We start from the raw sequence: 20,946 nt of genomic DNA, 5'->3' as shown, positions 1-20,946 counted from the left end.
CCATTCTAAACACAGAAGCAAGTGAAGACAGTTCTAGAGGTTGAAGCACATGGCCTGCATGCCCAACCCTGTTTGTAAACACACTGCAGTGCTGGGGGTGTCAGAGACAGGAAGAATGTCTTAGAGGTCCTGTCATGGCTACAGGAGGATTGGCGGCCATGTTTCCAGCCAGGGCACACACAAAATGAGAGCAGAGGGATGAGAAGACACCTCCTCTGAGAGGCTCAGATAGCAGCCCTTTGACATCAGTGACTCCTGCATGTGCTTCCTGCTTTGGGCCTTTGAAAATCCCATTTTTATTGAGAGTTGACAATGACTCAGTTCACAATGAGGCATACTAGTCAAGTAGCTGGGTTTCTAGTTATATCATCATGATAAACAAAAATGTCACATTTTGCCAAGCCAAAATCCTTGCCTTTCTTGAGACTATTCATGATGCTTGTAAACAGCACTTTTACTGAAAATTATGCAAAAAATCTTTTTCACTTGCAACTTTGATTTAATACTATAGTTTGTTTGTACAGCTGATTTTGGACTCTGGAGCATTCATTTATTTATAGTTATGGATTTGGAAAAAAATCATTGCTTTCTTTACCAAAAGATTCTTGAGAGGTTTCTTCTCTGTCAAAGTGACATTTGAGGGTGTGTGGGTTTTTTTTTCAGTCATTGTATACATATTGCTAACTTGAAACATTGGGTTTTTTTAATCTGCAAAGTGGAGAGCTGAATATGAAGCTGATTCTTCATTTCTTTGCTGTATAGATCAATCCTGCGTTTTTTTTTTCTAGTTATGTGTATGTGTGTCTGTGTATGTGCACATGAGTGCAGTACCCATAGAGGCCAGAAGCGAGCATCAGAACCCATGAGGCTGGAGTTACAGAAGATTGTGAGCCACCATGTGGGTGCTGTGATCTGAACTCCAGATCCTGTACAACAGCAGCAAGTACTCTTAACCTCCAAGCCATCTCTCCAGCCCTTCAATCCTGCTTTTTATTTTAGTTTGAATAACACACTGTGTTGAGCACAAAGGACTTGTTTCCATACTGTGATGTTGGAGTCTCTACCCTCAGAACTGTACCCCCAGGAGATCCACAGATAAATAACAAGCAGACAATGAAAACAGATGTTTGTGACACAACTTTTCTCCAAATTTGTTAAACGTCATATGGAAAATGGTTTTTAAAAGAAAAAGGGAAAGAAAAAGCTCTCTCTTCTGGGTCTTCAGTAATACATCTGTCACTGAAATAGATAAGAAAGTCCAATGTCAAGAAGAAGGAGACAGAGCATGATAATATGTTGCTTAAACACTGTCCCCAGCAACAAAGTTTAAAAAAAAAAAAATAACATCCCGTGTGGAGACCTAGAACCAGCAGGACATGATGAGCCCCATTGAATAAAACTCATAGGAACATCAAACATAATTCTTCTTTGTATATTTCTGAAACAACCCCTCCCCCTCAAAAAATGCAAGGTCAAAAGAACAGGTGCAAGTCCAAATGTATATAAAAATAATGAGCCTCACTCCCAACAACTAAGAAAGCTACATTCAGTCATCTTCTGCCACAGAGATCCGAACTCAGGCCACGTGCGATGAGTGTTCACTGTGCTTTAAAAGGGCTAGGAATAGAAAAAAACCACCATCCATCCAGAATGTTCCTTATTACACACGGCCATTGGTCATGAGGTGACCAACAGTGTCTGTGGAGTCGTGTCTACTGCTGGCTGCTGGCCTCTGCATGTCTCCCATCCCTGGGAGCCACTGTGTTAGAGACATTGCCTAGCTAGAGCCCCAGCTCTCTAGACTGCTGGTACCCACTTAGAGAGGGATCCCTCCAGACCCCCCACCCTGACACTTTGTTGAGTCACCCCCTATTGCTGATCAGACCCACTGCTCCACCGTTCAGAAAACAGAAGGCATAAAGGTGAATACGAACTTAAGAAAGGACTTCACATCTGGTCCTGGAGTCTTTCCATATAGTCTCTGAAGTCCTGCGAGTCCCCCAGCCCCATATCTTGGCAGACCCACTTGATGCTGTCATCACTGTCAAACAGGATGGAGTTGGTGTATGGGCCCCCATCCTCAGGGAGGATGGTGGTGTAGGAAGTAAACTTGACTCTCTTCCTCTTTGGGCCGGAGGAACCCATGGGTTCGTTTTTCAGCTCTTTCTCATACACATAGTCAGGAGGTCTGAGCAGCTGACTATGGAAAGTCTTCTGGGAACTGCCATTCAGCAGGAAGTTCCTCTCCTCGAACTGCAGACCCCTGTCAATCATGGTTGTGCACTCCTCTGAGGGGAGAGTGATGTCCACGGGGTTCTCCAGAAGTTCTACCTCATTCCCAAGCCAGACCCAGTCGTGGGAATGGGGGATGTTGCCCTGCTCACTCACTGCAAACCTTTTGTGTCTATACTTCCAAGCAAATGCCACGCAGTTGATCAGGAAGACCAAGATAGCCAGACAGAATACACAGAGCAGAGCGTACATACCAATCTCCAGATCTGTTAAGCCCCTGGAGGTCATCGTGAGGTCACCGGGGTTATTGGATTCTGGTAACTTCCCTTGAGTGGGAAAGCTTGTGAAGGCATCTGCCCCGCCTTTGAGCAGCTTTCCTCCCATGGGAGACTGTGGGGTTGTGCTTTTGTTGGTCCTATCCTCATGGCCAACTGGTACACCATGGAACCACTCCTGGGCCGCCCGCTCCTGGCTTCCCTCACGCTCTATGGAATTGCTGAGGTGGCCTTTGTATTCCCGGTTTATGCCCTCGATGTCATTGCTGCCTCCTTGCTGCTCATGCATCCCAGGTTCAAACCTGACCTTGACGCTTCCTTTACCCACGGCAAGAGTACTCTTCCTCTTGTTCTTCTGACAAGATTCACTGATGGACATTTCAAGCTTGATCAGGGGCCCCTGTCCTTCGCCCTCCGCAACTACGATTGGCCATCTGGTCTGAAGGTTTGGCTGTACGGATACCACCATTTCATCCAAGGAGGAAACGGACACTGAGAAATCCTTGGGATCATAAATATCTAAAGGTGTTACTGAGCCGTCACTGAACAAAATCCAGGAACTGACTATGGCTTCCTAAGGAAAATGAAACCAGAGCACAGTATTATGACTGGGTTCCTTCAGACTTACAAACATGATTTCCTCTGGACATTATTGGCATCTACAGATAGAGGTGAATTTCTGTATGCGATGGTCTTAGCTCTTGCTATGCCTTGACCTTGCATCATTAACATACTATAGCCCCACTGACATGAGATGCCGGGAATGCACTTCAATGAATGCATGAGAGTAAATGAATTTATTGTATGCCTTCCCATGGAGTGTGACTTTGACCTTTATGGAGACACTCAGAAAGATCAGGTGATTTATCTGAATCAATTAGATGCAGCTAATTCAAGATGACATCACTTTGAACACCCTTTATCAGGAAGTCAGTGCTGGGCCAGCAAAGCCACTCTAGGAGGAAGTCCTTGGTAAATGAGGTGGTGTGAGACTGGCTTGCTTGAATGGCACCATGCCCCTGTCTCCTTTAAAAATGTTTTGTGCATGTTTAGAGACACAGGGGAGCTTTAGCATTGGCAATACCTGCCATCAATAGGACAATCTGGTACCAATTAGCTGTTCTTGTCCAAGTAGCTGAAATGGAGTCTCCAAGCCTCGGAAAAAAAATCACCTTCTCTCTGTTTGGCAGGAGTGAGAACAGGGGATCCCTGGCATGGTTTAGTAGCAGCAATCCATGACTAGCACAGATCAGCCCATGGGAAAGCAAAGGACATAGGGAGAGGTCGATAAACCCTGAGTACTATCCTCAGAGACAGAGAGAAGCTGGATAAGAAGCAAGAAGGAGATTCAAGAGCTGCCAGGCCTGGCTGTGACACCTTTATAGCCTCCTGTGCAAGGATTCATAACCAAGGGCAGAGCTAACTTCATGCACAGAACATGGGCCCCTGGGAATCTCACCTGCTGCGGGGCTTGGAGAACATCCTGAGCCGCCACTGTAGAGATGATGGCCCTCTTGTCTGCCTTATGAGGCTGCAGGGAAAGGGACAGGCCAGCCACTAGTTGCACACCCAGCTCTGTGATGGTGACACGGTCATCCAGGACAATAACTGTCTTCTCAGCCAGGATGGAGTCAGAGAGAGGCGAGAGGACCTAAGAGAACAAGGCAGAAAGCTTATGACTGCCCCACAGGAACAGCTTTAACTCCGGGGCAGATAGGGCCATCAGTGACCCGTCTAGTATCCTGGTAAAGGAACACAGTGACAGGGTTTTAAGTGGGTCTGGGGTTGTTCAATAGCACAGACTGAAGACAATTGAAAAAAAGATCACCTTGGTTCATGTCTTTTGATGCCTATATGACAATGACTAGAATATATTTGTATTCAAAGGAAGAAGAGGGGTCAGGTTAGGACTCCTCGCTGAATGTTGGTACCTTGGTGATAGGTGTGGAGGAGATGAGACTTCCTCAACAGCTGTCTAGCAGTTTCTGAGCATGCTGGATTGGTGGCACAGTCTCCAAGGAAGTGGCATTCAACCTGGCTCTCAGTGCACATCCCCTCTAGTGGGCATCAATGATCACCACAGGCCATTTGGGTCATCACTGGATAAATCAGTTTGAGAGGCATTTTCTAAGCAGCTGTCCCTCCTAACAAACCTTTCGGTATACAGCTAGGGGTGCGAGCTAAATCCCAGAGGTAATACCTGGTAGGTGGAATTATTTCTAGAATATTCCCCCCAAAGAGTACTGCCTTCACTCATCCATGCACTTGTGAAAAGAAAATTAAAACTCATTCCCTGACTCTCCAATGTCACACAACACAGCCACCTGAAAGCCCAATGGGGCTGAATCACCCAGGGCACCCAGTGTAGTCACCAGAGCTCTTTGGGTTGGGTGGGGGAGACTGTGTTCCCAGACAGTGACACAGGGTGTCAGGGACACTCAGAGTCTCTACTGACAATGGAGGAGCTCCATAAGAAGGAACGCGCAGGGCTCCTGGCTGACAGGATCTGGGAAACAGGGGCCTCAGTGCTAGGAGCAGAAAGTTAAGCTCTCTCAAGAAGGGGAGAGAGATCTGGAGTAAGTTATTTCCCCAAATTCCCTGGTCACGGGCTACAGATATGCTGACTTTCATCTTGGGGTGTCATAAAGAGCCCAGTCAAACCCACCTAGTGTCCCAGCCTATAGAGTCATCACTGAAGAAATGAGTGTCATGTAAGGTATAAATCTGTGGTGGGTAGGGGAACCTGTAGCCACACCTGCTTAGGGGCTGGCTACAGATCTGCCTGACCATGCCTTCGAGGGCGTGGTCAGGATGACATAGAGTAAGAGTTTGAGTTGGCTGAGATTCGCTTTTAGTTTTCACCCCTTTTGGCTTGTGTACAGACTGCTGCCATGCCGGCTGACTAGGTCACTCTGTAAGTAAGGCTTTTCTCTATTAAATACCCTTAGATTTCTACTTGGCTCGTATTGGTAATTTCCCACTATATCTGGTGTCAGAAGTGGAATTATATTTCTACTTGGCTCTGTACTGGTAATTTCCCACTCTAGATGTAAACATGTGGTGTCTTGTGAAGTAGAAATAGAAGACAAATGCAGAATATAACCCAGTTTGTCCAACTGCACCAAAAATTAACCTTGGAAGCACCTAAAACGTGACTTAACTGTTATCAATAATATTTTAAATCAACATAAAAATTTCTGCATAATAATCTGACCAAACTTGGCAATAAAACGTTTTTGTTATGATATAATAGACGTTTCAACTATGGTCCTTCTTTATCTCTTATGAAAAATTGTACTTTTAAATTTCATTTTGTCTACTATTATGGGAGTAACATAGACAATGGTTAAACTATAAAGCTGAGGGTGGGTTTAGCTTTTAGGATGTTCACTAATCTACTCTGCTATGCAAAAAAAGTGAAGCACTGTGGCTAGCAAGATGGCACAATGAGTAAAGGTGCTTGCTGTGCAAGCCTGGTGACCTGAGTTCAATTCCCAGAACCCACATAAAGGTGGAACAGAAGAATTAATTCTACAAAAGGTGTCCTATGACCTGCAAATACCCACTCTCTGTGGCACCCTGCCCATGTACACACAATCACAATACAAATAAATAAAATTAATTTTTAAAAAATCTAAAAGCTCTCATCTCGAAGAAAGTCATTTCTGATACTGTTTATTTAATTTAGCTTTCTCTAGTAAAGGAGATATTTTCTATGCTCTAAACTGTGAAAGAATTTTTTATAAAATATTTTTGATAGCTTCAGGTAATGTATTTTGATCATATTCACTCTCTCCCCATCCTCCCAGGTCCACCCCCTTCCCCACCCAATCAACTTTATGTCCTCTTTATTGTTTTTTGTAATCCAAGTTTAACTTGTGCTAGCTGCCTATCACTGTGTGTGTGATCTCCACTGGAGTGTGATTGAGCTACCAGGGATCCTGTACTTAGAAAAAATAGACCCCTCCCAGCAACTATCGGGTGCCAAGAGCTTCCCCACCAGGGGTTGGGCCTTATGCCTACATACTTCATCCATGCTGGGATTCTGTCTGGCTTGAGCTTGCACACGTCTTCACATACTGTCTAACCACGGTGAGTTCATTTGTGCATCTGCCCTGTTGTGTCTGGAAAATACTGTTTCCTTGTCATTGCCCATGTTTTCTGAGTTCTGGGCTATAAAATTAGTGAACAGATTCTCCTGCACACAGGCTACACATGTGTAAATTGACTCAAACTGGTATGTGATGTGCACACATAGGGTACATGCACAGAGCTATATGACATTAGTTAACTGGAGAATCACTGATGTTAGAGGGAAAGGGGCAAAGACCCCCACACCCATACTGCCCCATAATACCTGCACGGTAGTGATGCCCGGTTCTCGCCCTGCCAGGATCCTGCCATCCTGTAATTGGGCAATTTTCGGTTCCTCCACCTTCACAAACTCGGTTACAAGGTTTGTGATGTCAAACTGCCAGTCAGGGCCCAGCATGTAGGTCAGCTGACCCAAGTCAGGTGACTCAGTTACAAACTGGGTGAGGACTCGCACCAGGGCATGCTGGTACTGGAGGGTGCACCCTCGCCCTTTCTTCTCCTCGTCTTCCTCATCATCACTCTCCCGGGTGGGCCTGCAGCACAAAGGAAGCAGAACAAATGAAGCCTCCTCCTTAGCAGGAAACCTTGCCAGGTTTTCTCCTACTAGGTCTCCTCATCTGTTGATTTATCCACTCATCCATTCACTCATCCAATGAATGAATGAATTCATCCATATCTCTCTCTCTCTCTCTCTCTCTCTCTCTCTCTCTCTCTCTCTCTCTCTCTCTCTCCTCTCTCTTCCTCCCCTCCTTCCATTTCCCCCTGCTCCTGTTAACAGCTCACCCAGAGAAATCTCTGTCTCTTCAATTCTAGAACCTTTCCTTTGAGAAGAACTTGCCCTGTGACCTCCCAGGGGAGGATTTTGTTGGCCACTCTGTGGAAGAAGACTGTGTCAGGAAGAACAAAGCGGCAACCATGACAAGTCCTGCGTGCAGAGTTAGACAGAGCACAGCCTGTTCTCCCACAGTGACCGCTGACAACCCTGTGCAGTGAGTCAGACTACCATGATCTCTGCCCCCTGTGACGGACAGACAGACCGACATCATGGTAGCCACACATACTTAACTTGTTCAACCTTCCCAAAACCTTGAGACTAAGGTTTAATTCTTATCCATATCTTACTGATAAGGAAACCAAGATGGGGAGAGTGGAAGCTCCTCAATCAAGGCCATGAAATTGGTCATCTGCAGAGGCAAAGCTAAGGCCAAGCTACCTGCCCCAATGTGTGCCTTCTCCTTTTCCAGGTTCCTCACAGTGGCTGTGGGCAAACCAAGCTTCACAGCACTCACCAAGTGACCCAACTGCCTTTGATTTCAGAAACAATTTGCTTTCCCCCTTAAGGTCTGAGGACAACAATAGGAAGGTATACAAGAACTCTCCAGCACAGTCTTGGAGTAGTTCTGGGTCCCCAAAGAGGCAGCAAGTTATCTTTAATGATACAAAAGATGGATTTGGAGGCACAAAAGGATGTAATGTGCAAAAACAGAGTGGTATTCTTGCTATGATTGCATGTGAAGTGTCCCACACAGGTTTGTGTGTCTGAATACCTGGTCCTCAGCAGGCTTGGGAGGTTGTGGAGCCCCAGAACCTAGCTGGAGGAAGTGGGGTTCTAGCACATTCTTGCTGTCAGTCCCAACTGCTTCCTGATTTCCCTTGCTGTGAACAAGCAGCCTTCTGCTCCCGCTGTCATGCCTTCCCCAACATGAGTCAAAACAACCCCTTCCTCACCCAGGTTGCTCTCATCACATATTTGGTCATAGCAACAAGAAAAGTAACTAATAAGTGGTAACAAGGCTGTTATCTTTTCATTTTCAGTCCTTCAGTACACATCACAGAGATAGCTTCTGTTTGGTGCATGAGTGTCATCTCGATGATTTCCAGACAGATCTCCCTTAGAGAAGAAACCCACACAGCCCCCCGACCCCGCCATGCAACATCAGCAGCGGCATTCAATAACATGTCCACGCTTTCTTCGTATTGCCTTTTAGAGTAAATGTATTTTATACTAAATGATAGTATTCAGTAATTTGTACTTGTGATGTGAATTTTCCCTTAACTAAATAGACAGAATTGAAAGGATACCTTAAGCATGCCAGACAGTCACACTACAATGGTTTGTGTAGATCATCAGTGTGACTCTCTGTCGTTTTTTAAGATCTACCCTTTGTCCTTTTATCTCAGAATTGTCAACATGATATGTTGTCATGCAGATTCCTTGGGTTTTGTCCCATTGACAGTTTCCTCGGTTGTTTGCTTCTGTATTCGTGTTTATTTTTGTCAGATTCGGTCAGTTTTCGTCATGCACTCTCAGCCCCACATTTGTTGTCCTCTCCCTAGATTCTAGTTCCAGGCATTTTAGACATTTTTGTCACTGTCCCACAAATGACTTGTGTTCTGCCCAGCTGATTTTTGGTTTTATTTAAACTGAGTTTTATCTTCCATCCTTGAGTTCATTGACCTTATTCTGCCATCCTTCCTGAGCCACTGAGCCTATCCACTCGCTGGGGGGTTTCACCTGTTACTTCTTGATGAGATCATTTACATTCTCATTGTTGCCCAGACTACTTAGGATTCTATAGTAAATACCCTGCGCATGCAAAGATAACTAATGATTTCAATACTACAGTCCACATGTTTTATATATTATGATTTTTAAAAACGCGGGTGCTGCTAGGAATCCACTTCAGTTAAATGTGTTCTGGTTTGGCACACAGGCTCTGGTTTCAATGGTGTTTTGGAGTTTAGAGGTCATCAATGGTGTTCTGGTCTTAGTAGTGTTCCTGACAGCCTGGCTCCCATTCTGTCCCTGCTGATTTTTCTCAAAGGGTAATGTGCCTCCCTTCCTCTTGCTCAAGGCAACAGGCAGAAGGTGTCAATCACACAGGGGGTATCACTTCACTATGCCGACCCTTCATGTTTCAGAGCAGGAGCTTGGCGTCTAGTCCTGGGCCTTTGTGGTACCCTAAGCCTATGTTTCAAGGCATGTCTGAGTTTCCCCATCACTCATCATCTGGAAAAGTTGATTGCTTCGACACCATTGGGTACCTGTTCCCTTCGGTTTAACAGCCGCTGCCTCTGTTTACCTCTCCTCTCAAATATAACTGTAAAAAGCAAGATGAATCCGAGGCACACACTCAACACTTTGCCTGGAAATCTCAGCTGCACAGACAGCTTTGCTTGCCTTCCATGCAACTTCAGGGCACCGCACACTGGCATTCTGTAGCAGCCAAACGAGGATCCATGTTCCCCATGCCCTCTGAACGCTCACCAGTGAGTGGTGGTTTCCAAATTCGCTCTTGTTCGGGATGATTTCTGTTTCCAACCAGGTGGTGGGAGCTTTCCCACAATGCTTCATGTAGTCAAGCTCATTGTCAACACCTTCACTACCCATGAATCTACAAAGAGTCTGCCAAAGGCCATTATGTTCCCCCAGATCCTTGCACCCTCCGCCCACCACCCGCTTCCAAAGACTCCCTCCCTGAGGTGTTGCAGCTGCACTCCAAAAGTGGGTAACAATATCTGGGTTACTTCCTTCCTTTGTGGTGTAACACAATGTCCACAAAGCTCACAGTTTAAAAACACCACTCATCTGCTTGCTTGCAGTACTGTGAGTCACAATCCAACCAGGCTCAAATGGCTCTGGAGTTCTGCGTAGAGACTCGGAGGCTGAAATCATGATGTCAGCCAGGCTCTGACAACAGGAAGCTGCTCGGGAAGAGTTCACATGTAGACAGTCAGGTTGGTTAAGGTATTGTAGTAATCAGTCTCTACAGTTAGCCTTGGGGGCCTCATGGCCTGTGTCCATCATGAAGGGGTCCTGGATCCTAACGGCCCCATCCGCTTTCCAAGGTGCATGATTCAATCCATCTTCAAAGCCAGCAAGTGGTACTCAGTCCCAGACCTCTCCAATGCCCTTCTACCACCAGCTGGAGGGGACACTCTGGCCCTCCTGGATCATCTCCACATCCTAAGATAGGTTTGGTGGTTGGCTGTAATTGCATCTGTGAAGTCTCCTTGGCGCAGCACCAGATTAACGCTCAACTGGATTTTTAGTTTCATTTCTGTTGCTGCCATAAGATACTCTGAGGGAAACCAACTTAGGGAAGAAAGGGTTGTTTTTGTCTCACAGTTCCAGAGGGAAATAGTCCATCATGGGGAGGAAGGCATGGCAACAAAGGCTAAAAAAAGAAGATGGCTGATCAGACTGTACACAATACTCAGAAATCAGAGTAGAGCAAGAACAGGAAGTGGGGTACACTCTCAAAGCCCCCCACCAGGGATATACATCCTCCAGAAAGCCTCCACCTCCTAAACTTTGCATAAACTTCCCAAACAACACCACCTACTGGGGCCTACTGTTCAAACACATGAGCCTGTGGAGGACAGTCTCATTCATGTGGGGGACATTCCCATCCAAACCACTACACCTGAATGAACAGCAGCTGGGGATCCTTGAGAGGAGTTTGATCTTAGGGCCTCCCCCTACAGCACACATCTTTTCTCTGAACTCCAGGTTTCTTCTAGTGCTGCTATTCCTAACTTATAGTTGAGGGAACTGCAGAATATGTAGGTGAAGTCACCAGGTCACATGGTGGTCACATGGGGGAAACCAAGGTTAAAACTCAAGCAGTCTCATTTCCAACCATACAGTCTTAACCATATGACACCTCACTCCATGCATGATGAGTGACAGTGAGGAAAGACACAGTAGGTGGCAAAGGAATGGACAGTGGCATGACAGACAGTGGGAAGTCGTTATGCTCTGAGTACCAGACTTTGTGCAGGTCCTTCCTAGATCTCACATCGCCTTCCTACATCCCAGAAACTGCTCTGTGAGGCTACCCAGTATCACCACTGGTGTTGCTACTATTGTCTTTGATGCAAATATACCCTCATGTCAAGCTGCTAGTAATTATCCAAGTCAGATCCTCAGGAGCCCGAGTCCAGAGCATGGCTGGAAGCCAAAGCCAGTCCATGACAACATCCCTCAGATGTTGTCTCCCACAGACACCTGGGCCCCCAGCAGCCTCTAACCCACAGCCGGGCCTCCTGTTGCTCACCTCCTGTTGGAGGCCACCGGGATCCTCCAGCCCTTGATCTGGCTCAGCTCTGTGTCTGAGATCTCTATCTGCAGCGGCAGGCGGGGCACCCAGACGGTGACCTCCACCTGGGAGGTGAAGTGCTGATGGGTGAAATTCACGATCGTGCCCACTTTGCTCTTCATCTCCTTCCCATTCACAAAGATGGAGTCACAGGTGTTGGAGACCTTGGGGGAAAGAACGACAACACAGAGACACATCAGCAAGAGACCAGCAGAAGTTCATGAACCTCGACAGTCTGATCTCTGAGGCACCAGAAGAGCAGGGTGGGTACAAAGAGTAATTTGTAGGCACTAATTAGTGACAAATAGCTGATAGATAGACTCCAGGAAAGCTGTTTTGTGTTACAAAATACTGACAAGTTCAGCCATAAACATAATTTAACAGAGTTGTGTAACCTCAGCTGCCTTTTGGGAGTGTGCTGTTTTCTTTATCTTACCCTTTCTTATGTGCTCAAACCACCACTAATCAAGCCCCAGGTGTATCTTATTCCACTCTTGTACTGCATTTGAAGATGCATAAAAGGTTTTAATGTTACTAAGAAAATGCTTTGTTCCGGCCATAAAATGGAGCATATGAAAAAAAAATCAAGAGGGCTCTGTACTAGATTAAAATCCTGGCTGAGTGTTCATGGAATGTGCTAGAAACACGGATGGAATTAATTCTGCAGATACTAAACTGCAATTCCCAACACTGGAGAGGAAGCAGCATTTCACAGTAGTCTCTTTCTCTGCACCTGGGGGCGCTATAGTTCACCCTCTCCTGTGGGGTCTTGTCAGACATGTCAGCTCCCTGTTTTGTCTCCCATTTCCTGGGCTAGCAAATAAGATGCTGGAGTCTTGTTCTCCATCAGGAAGTTCGAGGGAGGCACTGAGCAGTGAAGACTGCAAAGCACTGAGAATCAAAGACTATGAGGGACCTGTGATTTCATCTTGAGATAAGAAGACTAAGGTTTCAATGTGGTGTGACTGGCAGAGGCACACACTACTTCTGGGTGGGGGGGGCATGCACACATGAGCGCGCGCACACACACACACACACACACACACACACACACACACACACACACACGTAAGTAGAGGCCAGAGGTAAACTTGAAATGTCAGTCCATTCCTTAAGTACCATTTTGTGTTTTGTGACAGGGTGTCTTGTTACACTACAGAGCTCACTGATTTGGTGAGGCTGTCCAGCCTTTCAGCTCTTGGCATCTTCCTGCATCTTCCTTCCCAGAGTTTGGATCAAGCATACAGTACCACACCTGACTTTTCTGTATGGATGCTGAGGACTGAACTCAGGTCTTTGTGCTTATGGGTTAAGCACTTCACCAACTCAACCATCTCCTTGGCCCCTATTTGCAAATTATTATTCCATTGAAGGAATGATATCTAGAATAAAAAGGAACTTTAAAACTCAACTATAATGAAATGCCCCCACAAACAGCCCCCCATCAGCTTAGGACAGATTTGCTGTTCAGAGTAGCAGGTCATGAAGAGAAGGGCACCTTAGATGGCTAAGGTCTGAACGAGCAGTAAAGGGGCTTCAGACACAGCTTCAGTTACTCAGGGATGGGTATGATGGGAGGTTAGAGAATGTGTGGCAGAACACATCTGAATATGAGCACTAAACCCCACTCATATGCAGAACAGCTAAAGTACTATAGTTCAAATAACCTACTATGCATTTTATGAGTATCCAAAAGAGGGGAACTTGCAGGCTCCAACCACAGGGCAATGCTAATAAGATACAAATGGAGTTGTTAGATTTGTATTGGGGTGACCTACTCCACCACACACACACACACACACACACACACACACACATGCACACACACAAACCACTATGTGTGAATTAATTTTTAAATGTTTAAGGAGGTGAAAATGCCTGAAGTTCTCATTTGACTGCATGCAAGTGTGAAATTACCATACACTTACCCACACATCTATACAACTAAAAGAACAACATTCCTAAAAGACAGCAATGAAGTGGTAGCTGATGTCTCTCTTGACATTACAATCCCAGCAAGGGGTTAAAACGGGGTCACTTCTCTTAACCGGTCAACTTTAGAAGAAAAGAATACTCTTTTCCAACTTTTTCTTTGCTTTTACAATGAGCCAAGAAAGCCAGCTGTCTTTCAGGACATGTTGGAGGGCATGTGTTGTTGAGCCCAGAATCAAGAAGAGAACAATTGGAATAAGGCTTCCACTTAGGGCAGGACATGGGACAGAGGACTGAGCTCTTAAATTCCATAGTGCCCGTGGTGCAGCATCTGACCTCCATCCATTAGATCCTCAGGAGGGGTGGAAGCCGGTCACAAAAGCCCTCCCCTTCTGCATGAGTGCTGAGCTGGGGGGAGTTGAGTTTCATGAGGTCATGCTATCCCCGCCCCCCTGGACTCTGCTCACTCTACACCAGAGAACATGGCATCCTACCTGAAGTCAACCCAAAGCAGACACCAGAGACTTTAACTGTTGTCACCTTCTTCCTGCCTCTAAGACTGGTCATCATCTCTAGGACTTTCCCAATTACCCCTTCCTAGAATCCAGACCTCAACTCTCCTGTGTTTGTAAGTAATCCCTGACCCTTCCTTGCCAGCTGGTACAGACCCATACGAAATCCCACCTCAAACCACTCTGATTGCATCCAACCGTTAGGGGCACATTGACTCTGGGAACTTCCATCTTAAAAACATAAATTGCATGGCTGAGGACAAAGACCCAAGATCAACTCCCAGAACTTACAGTTTACTACAGGAAAATGAAGATAGACTAGAGAGATGGCTCCATGGTTAAGAGCTCTGGCTGTTCTTTCAGAAGACCCAGGTTAAGCTCACAGCACCCACGTGGAGGTTCTGACACCCTCTTCTGGCCTCCATGGGCATTGCACACACATGGTGCACATATATACATGCAGGCAAAATATACTTACACATAAAATTAAATATAAATAATAAAGTCTAAAAAGAGAAAGAGTTAGATGTGGTGGCATAGAGTCATAATCCCAGAGCTGTGGAGGGAGAGAAAGGAGGACTCCTGGGGCTTGCTGGCCAGCCAGACTAGTCTACTTGGCAAGTTCCAGGCAAAACAGAGCAGGGGGAAGAACAGGATGGCTCAGCAGGCAAAGGTAACTGCTGCCAAGCCTGGGCACCTGTGTTCACTTCACAAAGATAAACGCTCTCAAAGTGCCCTTGGTGGTTTTGCTGAGGCATACATGCACTGCTCTACATCTGTCCCCAAGACAGCAGAGGATGCTTAAGATGTGACTGTGCCTCAGCTGTTGCCCCGGCACCCCTTCCATCCATGATGCCATGGCAAGGGATGGGTATGGTGCCTAGTTAGGAAGGGATGGGTGGGTGAATCAGCAAGGTTCTCTTGCTAAGGCATGAAGAAACACGGAAGTCAGGCTGGGGAGTCAGCTCCATCCTACAGTGCTTGCTACACAAGTGTGAGGAAGAAGCCACAGCTAAAAACAGAATAGAATAAAATACTAAGAGCATTGTGCACATGCGGGTGACCCCAGTGTGAAGAAGGTGGAGACAGGAGGATCTGAGAGCCACATCTAGCCTCCTTGCCAAGTTCCAGGCCAATGAGAAACCTTGTCTCCAAAACAAGTTGGACAGCACCTGAGGAATGATGTGCACGCACCTGTACACACCTATACTAAACAAAACACACATATGTGTACACACACACATATAATATGATAAAAAGAAAAAATTCATTCCATATATTATGGATGGAAAAGACACAGGGCTTGAGGCATGGGGACTCAAAGCTGATGATCACATATAACCTTGGAACTCCAGGACTCAGTGTGAAATCTAAATTCCCACTCTCATTATTCATCTATCTAAAGAAATTATTATGCAAATGGGTGCTTTGTCTGCATGTATGGGGGTGCACCACATGGGTGCAGTGCCTGAAGAGGCCAGAAGAGGGCATCAGATCCCCTGGAACTGGAGTCACAGATGGTTGTAAGCAGCCATGTGAGAGCTGGGAACTGAACTCAAATCCTCTGCAAGAGCAGCAAGTGCTCTTAACTGTCAGTCGACTCTCCAGCCCCCACCATTCATCTAAATGACACCTTCAGGGCTCTCTGAGCCCCAAGAGGAGCATCGAGAACCAAGTGCTATCCATTCTCATATAAAAAGAGCAGAGGCCAGGAGCATGGAGATTGGAAAAAGACTGAGCCAGTGTCACTTTCATCTTCCAGTGTGTGTAAAACAGCTTGTAAAATGTCATCTTGGGAAAGCTGCCTTTAGAGGTTAATATTTTTACTGTCAAGTTATTACACTTCTGCAACTCCATTATCTTGGGATAAAAGACACAAAAGGGAGCCTTGAGACACGGGAATGGCTCCTCAGGGAATCTTGGGAGTCACTCATTTCATTTCCCATTCACAACAGCAGGAAGGATGTAGGCTGAACCTACCATCCTGCACCTAGCCTGCTATTGGTCCACTAGGCTGTGAACAGGGAAGGGGTGATAGGTGGTCTGCTATGACCTTTTCCAACCCAAAGACTGTGCCTACACTACGGAATTAGAGAGACCACTGCTTACAAATATTCACAGAGAAATCCAGAGATTCCAGATTTAAACAGGCAGGGGATCAGTTGTCATAGAAACCAAACACTTTGTTGTAGATCTTGCTGCATGTTGCAAAATCTACTAAGATACAGCAGGGATGCAGATGGTGCTTATTTATTTATTTTTAATTTTTGAGTTCCTTTTAGCATGTGTTCACACACATGTACACATGCATATGGAAGGCAAAGAGCAACTTGAGATGGTCTGCTCTCTCCCTCCACCATGTGGATCCTGGGGACCAAATTAGGGTTGTCAGGCTTGGGGGCAAAAGCCTTCACTACTACAGACTAGCTTTTGCTTTCTAGAATACACAGATGGAATCAAGATAAACATTCTTGTCCCTGCTTTCTTCTATCACTATTTCAAGTTCAGTACTTGTTTCTGTCTGGCTGTATGGTGGCCCCAAGCTTTCTTTTGGCTCCTTCTAGCCAGAGCCATAGAGGAAGGTCAATATCGGGTAATCACTTCTTCCATGCATTACCACATTTGTATGTGTTGCCAGGGCAAGGTCCATCGAGGCAGGTAACCAGGACTCCTCACTCCCCACCCCCAAGATAGTCTAGCATTGGCTTCCCCCCAAGAAAGTTCTCAAAGCCTTTCTAACCAGCCCAGCCAACATAGCAAGTTCCAGACCAGCAAGAGCTACATTGTAAGACCTTATGTCAAAAACAAAAATTGCCCTGAGTTTATAGCTATAACTGTAGGAAGATTATTTATCCTCAACATTTATTCCTCTACATCAAACCAGGACTCAACGTGTAATTCATCAACTTAGCACTCTTTCAGGAAAGCCTCTTGTCCAGGGAAGGGCTGTTGTGAGCAGATCAGTACCACAGTCTGAGGCCCAGCAACCTAGGTCTTATCTGTTCTTCCTCTCGCCATGCTAAAGACATGACCTCTGAGCCTCTGCGGTTTAAGATCCTGCAAGGATGACCCTGAGGAGCCTAGGTTCTCCAGGCCTGTCTTAAATTCACACAGTCTCTCAGAAACCAAGTTAGGAATCCCAGTGTGTTCTGCCACCAGAAAACCTTTCTCTGCCCTGGGCATCTTAGATCTGGAAAATAAGAATAAAAAGCCCCTTTGTTTAACAAACAATGTTGCTGAGATCCGGGAGCTATCCTAGGTGCTGAACACAGAGCAAGGCCACACACACAGTCCCCACCCTCATGAGATTTGAAAGCTGACCTGGGAGAGATACTTAATTAAAGGATCACACAGTTATATACTAAATAACTTGGTAGTGGAAAAGGCTTGAAAGGAAAAATATCAAACAAGGAAAAGAACAAAAAATGAAGACAGAGGTTTGGTTAGAGTGGAAATCATGCATGCTGAAAAACAAGCAGGGTGATAACAGTTCCCTTCTGAAACAAGTAACTGTTAAGTTATAATTCTATGCTCAGGGAAAAAAGTCTATCAAAGATAAAACTTTTTAAGGTTTTTTTCCCAGACAAAAACTAATGGAATTGCTAACTAGTTGAACTAATTGAAGAAAAGTTAAAGGGAGGAGGGAGGCACAGAGATGGCACAGTGATTAAGAATGCATACTGCTTTTACAGAAGATCTGAATCTGGATCCAAGCTTCCATGTCCTGTGGCTCACAACCACCTATTACTACAGCTACAGTGGAATCTGTCACCCCCCCTTACTTCCCTAGGCACTGCACTCAGATGCACATAGACACACATGGGGACACACACACATATACAGATAATTAAAAATTAAAAAGTAGAAGACTTTGAAAAAATGTTAAGGAATAAACATCAAAGGAGAAGAAATAATGAGGCAGAAATCCATATCTACACATGGAAATAAGAGCACGAGGAATGAAGTAACTTAAACAAGACTAAAATTAACAATTTTCAGAGTCATAATTGCTCTTTAACATAAAATAATAGTAATATATGTTCACATCTGAGGCAGATATAAAATAGATGGCAAACTAGAGCAGATGGGAAGGAGTAATTGGGAATATAAGATTTCACAGGCTATATATTAATACATCTAAAGCAGTATTTACCTACAGGTGGATTCGGATTCTTTGGCACATATTGCAAATACCAGCTGTGGTGGAAACACATAAAACAACAAGCATTTTAACTTTTTTAAGCACCTTGGTGCCAAGGATAGAATCCAAATGTTTGCATGTGCTGAGCATGCATCCTGTCACAGAGCTACGTCCTCAGCATGAATATTTTATTTATGAAAAGATAAAAAACAATAAGCTCAGAAACTGAGATACAGTGCTCAACTGGCCAGGCAGGCAGAAGACATGGGGGGAGAGAGACAGAGAGCATATGGGAAAATAGATAACATCGGAACCACACCTTCCAATCTAATCCTAAAGATAGTAGTTCTAAATATGAGTGATTTGCATGCATAAATTAATACACAGATCACCAAGTTGTTTTCTAAAACCCGGGTCCAAGCATATACTCTGCACAAGAAACTCGGTATAAGTATAAATGCATGGGGACACTAAAGATAGATAAGGAAAGAACAGTCCACTATAAAGACCTCACGAAGTTGAACTGCCGAGTCTGTATATGAATTCCTAAGAAGGAGATAAGGAGAGATGCTACCTAAAGAACAAGGGGCCTGGAAGATGGCTCAGTTAGGAAAGTACCTGCCACAGACGCAAGAGGTATGGTACATCTGCCAGGCCTGTGAGAGGAGGATTCCCAAGACTTGTTGACCAGCCAATCAAGCTGAATCAATGAGCTCCAGGTTCAGTGAGAGACCCTGCCTCAAAAAAATACAGTGGAGAATTACTGAGGAAGACACCTGATACTGGCCTCTTGTCTCTATATGCACACACATTTATTCATATGCATATGTGTGTACACACACACATAAGAAACATTGCTAAATTTTTGCAAATACATAGGTATGAATGGTCAGGGCTTCAGTGTATAAGATACTAAAGCTAACAGGGAAATCATGCAGCCACAGTTACACCACTGACTATGACATTAAACACACATTTGTCAGTAGTGAAAATCAGTAGATGGAGATGACCCCAAACAGCAGCATCAACCCACGTGAACTCATCAGAACTACAGAGAAGCAGAGTCCACTGACCACAGGGTGAGGGGTCACCAAGAGAGCCTTGATGTTAAATGGTACATCACAAAAACCAAGGCTACACACAGATCCCCACAGCAAACCAGTTGTCACTGCCACCCTGCTCAGGCACCTAAGAGGATTTCCTCTTTATTTCCCATCTGTGGGCATCATATGCCTAGTAAGTTTTGCTTGTGTTTCTCTTCTCTGTGGTATTTGACCTTCTTCAGTTTAAAGTTTGGTATTTTTGCAATTTTGGCTATTTTGTTTACAAACATCTCTGTAGCCCCATTATTTGGCTTTACACACACACACACACACACACACACACACACACACACACACACACACACAATCATTTAATACCACCTCACAGCAATGGGTCTTGCTGGCTGTACCTATTCCAAATCAAGAACAAGATGGGGTTGCTGCTTACAGTGACTTAAGATGCTCAAGAAACCTTTCCAAGAGGACTCAATGCCCCCACCATGAAGGAAAAAAAGCTATTACCTCTAGGAAAAGCACTGTCCACATCACACTCAGCAAGGTTCAATCCTATCCTATACACAAGCATGATCCAAACACTGCTGCCTCTTATGAGTACTTCATGAGGCCCAGGCCTGTGATCCCATACAAAGTGCTTGTCTGTGTGGTTTTTTCCTTTATGCATGCCATCCCAGGGAGATATTTTTCATTTATGCATTCCATCCAGGGAGATTCAGACAATAGATTTGAAAAACACCAGCACTTAGGAATGAAGGATGACTTCCAAGCACTTATTTCTTTCTCATCAAAGGGTGCCCAGAGGAATGGGGATGTGTCTCCCTGGTGAGAGCCCAGAAGGGGGTACTGTCCAGCTTCCTGTTCCAGTTTTTCTCAACCCTGAGTTTGCTGGGAGAGGCTTACTGAGCAGGTGACTATAGCACAAGCTCAGGAGGGGGGAGAGGTCAGGAAGCCAAGGTGCTTGGGGTGTGTGCATAAATTAGTCATATAAAGGAAAAGTATCTGAGTAAATCAAGAATCTTCTAGAGGGATTGTGGGGAGCCAGACCAACCCAAGACTTTCACAGAGGCCTGATGATGGAACAAAGTCAACCTTAGTTCCCTGTCCTTGTCTGGAGCAAACATGGGAAGGCTGCTGTAAGGATGAACAGTCAAGGTTGTGGTTTCTGGAATTCCAACTCTTCCCTCTGGGCTGTGGTTATCAGTCCTTAAGCAGCTGTGTCTGAAGTATCCCATGTTCTCTTTCTAACATTGTCTAACTTAGCTCTCTGCTGACCTTGGTCATCCCAACTTCTGCAACAGTATATATGATGCTGTACTTCTTAATAAACTTGCTTGGCCTAAGCCATCGGCTTCTGCAAGACTTCCTGGACCAGTTATTGCTTTTGTTGAAGGGTTCCTGTTGAAATGGAGAAGTGTGTCAGACATACTATGGCCTATAGGCTGAAGATGGATGCCCCAACGTTACAGAAGAACTTGAGTGACTATCCAGGTAGCAAGATGTGTCTGCAAATTCTAAAGTTTATATATTATCCTTCTGTGGTCTTTGATAGAGTTGAAGACAGATAGTTATGGTTATAGTTTTCTTCAGTTATTATAA

At 45.2% G+C, this 20,946-nt stretch overlaps 1 protein-coding gene across 1 annotated transcript in view; it reads right to left on the bottom strand.

Annotated features, from left to right (window-relative positions):
- Window positions 1–980: 980 nt before the first annotated feature.
- Window positions 981–20,946, bottom strand: part of Tmem132b (transmembrane protein 132B) — a 41,489-nt gene continuing 21,523 nt past the window's right edge. The window contains exons 2-5 of the mRNA XM_027413859.2: window positions 11,663–11,868; window positions 6,865–7,135; window positions 3,967–4,158; window positions 981–3,081 (exon numbers count right to left, since the gene is read on the bottom strand). Coding sequence (XP_027269660.1) covers window positions 1,948–3,081; window positions 3,967–4,158; window positions 6,865–7,135; window positions 11,663–11,826 — 1,761 coding nt within the window. The 5' untranslated portion in view covers window positions 11,827–11,868 and the 3' untranslated portion in view covers window positions 981–1,947. The remainder of the gene's footprint in view (window positions 3,082–3,966; window positions 4,159–6,864; window positions 7,136–11,662; window positions 11,869–20,946) is intronic.

Source organism: Cricetulus griseus, chromosome 4 (genome assembly GCF_003668045.3).
Source record: "Cricetulus griseus strain 17A/GY chromosome 4, alternate assembly CriGri-PICRH-1.0, whole genome shotgun sequence".
NCBI classification, from domain to species: domain Eukaryota; kingdom Metazoa; phylum Chordata; class Mammalia; order Rodentia; family Cricetidae; genus Cricetulus; species Cricetulus griseus.
This window is presented reverse-complemented; position numbering and strand designations above follow the sequence as displayed.